The 7,096-nt window shown below is 35.4% G+C and overlaps 1 protein-coding gene across 2 annotated transcripts; it reads left to right on the forward strand.

The window, feature by feature from the left end:
• The first annotated feature begins 1,758 nt into the window (after positions 1-1,758).
• LOC147855331 (arogenate dehydrogenase 2, chloroplastic-like) lies at positions 1,759-6,664 on the forward strand. Of its 2 annotated transcripts, XM_087330762.1 has the most exons (8): positions 1,759-2,229; positions 2,366-2,425; positions 3,399-3,567; positions 5,216-5,380; positions 5,653-5,735; positions 5,818-5,887; positions 5,982-6,056; positions 6,162-6,664. In XM_087330762.1, exons 1-8 carry the CDS (start codon positions 1,844-1,846, stop codon positions 6,399-6,401), a joined length of 1,248 nt encoding a protein of 415 aa, XP_087186888.1. In that variant the 5' UTR covers positions 1,759-1,843; the 3' UTR covers positions 6,402-6,664. The 2 variants fall into 2 exon arrangements, with proteins under 2 accessions (XP_087186888.1, XP_087186889.1); XM_087330763.1 differs by lacking the exon at positions 2,366-2,425 and having other exon boundaries at positions 1,762-2,229.
• Positions 6,665-7,096: the final 432 nt, after the last annotated feature.

Here is a 7,096-nt window from a genome sequence, read left to right on the forward strand (position 1 = left end):
ACGTACTCATACATATGCACATACATACATAAATAAACAAAATCTTGCAAGCAAAATATATATATATATATATATATATATAAATGCTTCATAACACCTAGAAATTTGTTTGTGTTTAAAGTAGACACATACATACATACACACACACACACATACAAAAATAAATAAACGAAATCTTGCAAGCAAATATTTATATATATATAAATGTGTCATAGCACCTACAAATTCTTGCAACCATATAAGAGAGGAAGAGGCTTGTGTTTAGGGGAGATGCATGCATACATACATATATAGCATACACACATACATAAAAAGCAAAGTCTTGCAAGAAAACATATATAAATATTTACATGAATAGATGCTTCACTGGTTCTAGAAGGGTAAGGTCCTCACTAACAATCGGCAACGAGAGGGTCCAAACCGTTTTAATTTTTTGAAACCTGAACCGAACTACAAAACCGTTAAACATTTTTCAATCCGTTAAACCATTAAACCGTAAAAACCGTGGTTTCGTGGTTTGGTTTCGGTTTTCAACACAGGTCAATTTTTTAATTTATAATATTTCATTATTTAGAATTTTTAATTTTTTTAAGATGTTCCTAAAATGTGAGAATAAGGTGTAAAAATGAAAAGATTGTTTAAAAACAATTTTTTTAATAAAATAAAATAAAATTTAAAATTGAAAACCGTTAAACCGTTTAAACCGTTGTTTTTGACTGGTGAAACCAAACCGAACCGTTGAAACTGTTAAGCCGTTAAACTGCGGTTTCGCGGTTCGGTTCAGTTCGAATCAAACCGTTGCCGATTGTTAGTCTCCACATCCTATCTCTTGTGGAGAAAATGCGAAGGCTTTATCATGTCATTCTAGCATTTCTCAGAATTTTAACACGTCTTCAGGAAGTAGGACCCAACCCCACCAACTTGGATTTTCATGCGTGTTTCATCCGTAAAGGCGTGACCACTTCCTCTCGAGTCTCTAAGGTAAGGAGCCGCCACTACTACTTTCATCCATTGCCAACTATTTTGCAAGAAAACAAAAATACATACATAAATATAAACACACATACATAAATAAACAAAATCTTGCAAGCAAACATATATATATATATATATATATATATAGCGCTTCATAATAGCTACAATTTGTTTGTGTTTAGGGTAAACACACACACACACATATATAAACGCTTTATAACACCTACAAATTCTTTCAAGCAAACAGAGAGAGGAAGAGGCTTGTGTTTAGGGGGGGAGACACATACATACATACATTAACATAGTACGTAAAAATTCGTGTTCGACTAGCATAACATTCGTTTTCGTACGTTGAAAAACGAATGCGAATGTTATTCAAACATTCTTGTGTTTTTTCTTTTTGTTTTTTCCCCATTTTTTTTTTAATGTTTTTCCATTTCTTAGGTTTGTTACCTCATAATAAATATTTAATCCCAAAAAGTATGGTATTTATCATTCGTTGAGGGTGATTTTTTTTCTCATACGAGAATGGTTGAAACATGCGCGAATGCGAATGCACGTAATGGTTCATACTATGCATGCATACATACATATATTATATATACATCAACAAAATCTTGCAAACAAACACACACACACACACACACACATATATATATATATAAAATAGAAATTTTCCATATTTACATTCATAGCCCCTCTCCCTCCATATTCATATATATGTATTCCTGCAACCATACGTACAATACAGAGAGAGAGAGAGAGAGAGAGAGAGAGAGAGAGAGAGAGAGAGAAGGAAGGAAGGAAGGAAAGGGGGAAGGGAGGGAGGAAGGAAGGGGCGCGTGTGTGTGTTCTTCTGAAGGCATCCATGGATTTCTGCAGAAGTAGCCTCCCTTTGTTACGCAGCTCAGAAGCCTTCGGAAACCCTGGATGCCTCCACCCACCTCCCTACCTCTATGGATTCGGCAACGGGGCCCTAAGCAGAGGTCGGAGAGCACGCTTCCACACCCCTCCCACTCACCCCTCCCACGCCATCAATGTTAGGGCTGTCGATGCCGCCCAAGAGTTCGACTTCGAAGCCAAGAAGCTCCGGGAATTGCGTATGAAGAATCGTCTCAAGATAGGGCTCGTGGGTTTCGGCAACTTCGGCCAGTTTCTTGCCAAGAGGATGGTGAAGTATGGCCATTCGGTTATCGCCTTCTCTCGATCCAATTACTCCGAATTGAGTCGCAAGTTGCAGGTGAAATTCTTCAGGTTAGTGGACCTCTTTCTTACAGAATAGAAAATACTCGGACAATGGGTAGGGTAATGTGTTTGAAAAAAAAAAAAAACAATGTTAAACAATGGGGTATGCATATAAAACTTATTTATGTGACAATTATATATACAGTACTTATCCGGGATTCATTGACTCGGAATTGGATCTCAAATTTAAGGTTCAAATCTTTAGGTTAGTGCATTATTGTAGAATACTTAGCATACAATACGCGTAGAATACGTATGCTAAGTGTCCTACAAGTATTCTAACCTTTTTTTAAAAATACTTATAATACATATTTTACAGATAAAATACGTTAAATATGTAGAATACATGTAAAATACTTTGATTACTTTTTAAAATTTAAAGTTTTTTTCCAAAAAAATAAATTATTATTATTATTATTATTATTATAAAAAACTTTTTTGAAATGTTAAATACTTGTTAAATACGTAGAATATGTGAAAAGTTGAAAAATGGAAGTTCGTGTAGAATACTTCAGAGTATTCTAAAACGTATTTTAAACATAGAATACGCGTTTTTTAACAACTATGGGTTACTGACTTGAATCAGGAAAGAAATAGTGTTTGAAAATGGTTTAGAGGATGTGTGGTCATAAAATGTGCGGGAGATATGTTTGTCAAGAAATGTTTGAAGTTTACTGGAAAATGCTTTAAGAGCCGTGTTAAAAAATATGCTAGAAAATGTCCTTGAAAATGTGTTTGAAATTTTCTAGAACAATGTGGTGTATGAAACTCATATACAGCAATTCGATATATACAACGATTACACTTTTCCTGGGATAATATGGTTATATGAAATTAATATGCAATGATTTAATTTATGCAATACTCATACATTTTGTAAGCATGGTACGTGAAGCTGATACACAACTATATGGTATAGGCAATACTTACACATTTGTGTACAATTAATTTTCTCCCACAGTCCATTGGTTGTAATGGCAAATTATGGCTATCTATTCTGATCGCTAGTCTTTTTCGTCTCTCTAGCATAGTCTTATGTAACAACTAAAGATCATTTGTCTCACCTTTCACATACATCAAAGTGGTGGAGGACTAGCCAAAACTGTGGGTTTTTACATTGTAAAGACGCTCACGTCTGTTTTCATTTTGTCATTTTGTTTTGGATTTTTGTTACCCAGTGATGCTGATGATTTCTGTGAAGAGCATCCGGAAGTGATTGTGCTGTGCACTTCTATCCTATCGACTGAGGCTGTTCTTCGAGCACTGCCTATACAGCGTTTGCGTAGGAGCACTTTGTTTGTTGACGTACTCTCTGTGAAAGAGTTTCCCAAAAACCTTCTCTTACAGGTGCTCTTCTTGGCAGATTACTACTTCTTATCATATACTTGAATTGATAATTCGTAACAATACTTTCTCTTTTTATCGACTTTGCATGCCTATACTTTGTTTCATGAGGTTATTACATTTCTTTCTTACATTTCTGTGTCATGCATTTTTGCCACCTCTGAAAGAGCCTCTGAAACTTCTACAGAGTTAATTTTTTTGTTAGATTTCTTACTCTTGTCTGTGCTCGATTTAATAGCCTTAACCCATGACAGTACATTGTATCAAGTAGTTTGATTCTACCACTAAGAGTAAGCCAACAAGACACTCGAGAAACCCTGGTCAATATTTGATCTTTGGGATGGGGCAGAGTCCATGGATTTGAAACAATTCATGGAAACTGTATGATTTTAGCTTGTGTGTGTTTTTCTGTTGATTTTTGACAATTATGGGTTTTCATGTCCAATGGTTCATGAACAATAATCTATGTGACTTCTTGCTGAGCAACATTTGAACTCTATGGCGAAATCTAGTTTGGAAAATGATAGAGAAATAGATTTGTGGCGTGCAACACATGTGGGTAGGACATTGGAGTGGTTGCCCACGTGGCCCCTATGAGAACTAATCTAATCTTTATCTGATTTGTGTCCTTGTGACTTCGAACATGCATCACACTGAGAGGGCATCACTATATTTTAATGAAAAAGTATTGGCGGATAATTTAAATTTTTGACTGGTCAACATGCTCTTCTACGTTTAGGTGTTTGTAGTCACCAGTGATCAACCTGAACCCATTTGTAAAGGAGGGACGCTTATAAGGCCACTCTCTTTAGAGCCTTTGTCTTGCATTCTACGTCTGGAGCAATATGCACTATTATTGGAAGAGGCTTCATAGAAAGCTACGGTCCTTGCCCATTCTTCATATATGTATCTATTGAATTTAATCCAAAAGTATGTACGATGATCCATATAAGATATACGTAGAATGATATTGGCCAAGGACTATATAGAACAGGATTGGTTTGAACTGTAGCCCTAAACCCTAAATCCAAAAACCAATGTGGAATGCACTCTTTTCTATCGCTATCTACAAATTTGTGTGAGTTGACTTGTTAATAAACTGAATCAACAGGCTTATAGGTCATAAGTTAGGGTTTGAGAATCTTCCTGGAGTTGGGATCCTAAAGAGACTTGGGCATTCGTGACGTGGCTTATACATTCGATTTATCATACAAAAATGACTCAGAAGTTCGGGGAAGGATCTATCATAGTAGCATATGTTTTGTTTGTAGGTCATATAACGTTTTGCCAAGGGTTATACAACCTTTACAGTTTGGGTTGGTGTGGGTCAAGATTGGGCATCTTCACTCCTAGGTCTTCATACTTGTCTTAAACCCTCCATTGCTTTAAATTATTGAGTTTTTACAGTGACTGTTGAATGAAAATAAGTTTTTTGTTTTTTATATATATCTTTAATGGTCATTACTGTTTGCTACAACTGGCAAGCTTGCTTTATTCGTCTTTGTAATGTGTACATTTTCTTTCTTGAAGGCTGAGATTGTTTCTCTCCCTCTACCATGCATTTTTCTTTCCTAATTCTGTAGACATTGGGATGCTTTAAATTCTATGATGCCTTTTCTTCTTGTTAAGTTTCCTTATTCTCCTGATACAGATGCTTCCTTCTGAGTTTGATGTGCTTTGCACACATCCCATGTTTGGTCCACAAAGTGGAAAAGAAAGCTGGAAAAACTTGCCGTTTGTATATGAGAAGGTTCGCATAGGCAAAGGAAACCGAGAAGACCGGTGTACTAGATTCTTGGACATCTTTGCTAATGAGGTATTATTTTTTAAGAAAACATTCTCAAACGGGAGCCCTAATGCAAAGTGTCACAATGTTAATGTACACTGGGGTAACCATTTACATGTTCTTATATACCCGTGTGCAACAAATTACTTGTAATCATATTCTTGTTCAACAACATACATGCTCTCATACTCATGCAGCAATTTACATGGCCTTATTCTCTTTGTGCTACAAATTTTTACATGTTCTCTACCTTTTCTATAACAATTTTACATTTTTTCATATTAAAAATGTTTGAATGATAGGGATGCCGAATGGTAGAGATGTCATGTGAGGAACACGATCGACATGCAGCTAGCACCCAATTCATGACGCACACTGTTGGCAGGTTTTGCATCTATCATCTTTTTTTGTAAACATTATTTTCTTTCACATGGCGACATAACAATGTTTAAATAATTTAACGGCAGAGTGTTAGGCAAGCTGGGTTTGGAGTCAACACCAATCAATACAAAAGGTTATGAGACGTTACTTGATCTGGTAAATAGACATCTGGATTTTTTTCACAGTTTTTTCTTATTGAAACTTAGGAAAAATCATGTGATAAACTAGCATTGTGGGATCTGTATTACAGGTTAATAACATTGGAAGTGACAGTTTTGATCTTTATTATGGTTTATTCATGTACAATGTGAATGCCACGGAAGAGGTATATATACAGTGCTATACATGGTTTACAGTTGTAAATTTGACGAAAAATGTCATAAGATGCTAAATAACGCTATCCTGTTTTGCCTGTTTTGTTTGTTAGCAGTTGGACCGTCTAGAGCTTGCGTTTGATGCTGTAAAGAAACAACTATTTAGCCAATTACATGATGTATTACGGGCTCAATTATTTGATCGCCCCTCAGATTCTGAGGATGTTACTCAAGCTCCGATACGGGTACTGACACCGACCCATACCACTGAGAATGTACTAGCCACACAACCTGTCAAAGTTGGTCAAAGCACTGAGAATCTTGATTCAGTTGGATTGAATGGCAGACCAAGCTGAAACTGACAAGCTGGTATTTGCAAGGTTTTTGCTCTCTCAAAATTGTTTCCCGTATATTACTAAGAACGTTATGATACCTATTCTGACTTGTAGAACCAAATATATAATCACTGAATAGATCTCTTCGCTGATTGAGGCTCTGAAATAGCTATACTCTAAAGCGAAAAAGATGTCGAAATTTTACTTTTACTGTACGTACATCCACATGCAAATTAGTTCATTTTTTTGTTTCGTCATATACATTTAAAGAGGGTTACCAAGACTGTGCATCTAAATATCTTTTTTTATTTTCAAGAAAGGAGATAACAGTGGTACCAAATTAAGCGAGCTCGTTTCAAGTTTTCTTGAGGGAGAAAGAAAAAGTATTTTGATGGGATGTCTTTCACTAATAAGAGGAGTTATAATGTTAAAATTGCTGAACAAGTAGAAAATGTTTATGGTAATCTTCTTTTACATTAACATAACTGTAATTCAATATTTGGAGGCAACAAAAGAGGAACATAATATCAAAACAAGGGCATTATACCCCCTCAAAACAAGTCTTATCATAGTATTAAAAGCATACACTAAGATTGTGTAAGGAGATGACTGAATAGATTAAGTATAGCCTAAAGTAGTGCCAACTCATTTTAAAATAGAATAATTTAGAGATACATACCTGAAGAACACATCAAATACAAGGTATCAATATCAAA

The sequence above is a fragment of the Azolla caroliniana genome, unplaced genomic scaffold (assembly GCF_043228905.1).
Source record: "Azolla caroliniana isolate FFs.n. ecotype wild unplaced genomic scaffold, voAzoCaro1.0.p SCAF_14, whole genome shotgun sequence".
Taxonomy (NCBI): Eukaryota; Viridiplantae; Streptophyta; class Polypodiopsida; order Salviniales; family Salviniaceae; genus Azolla; species Azolla caroliniana.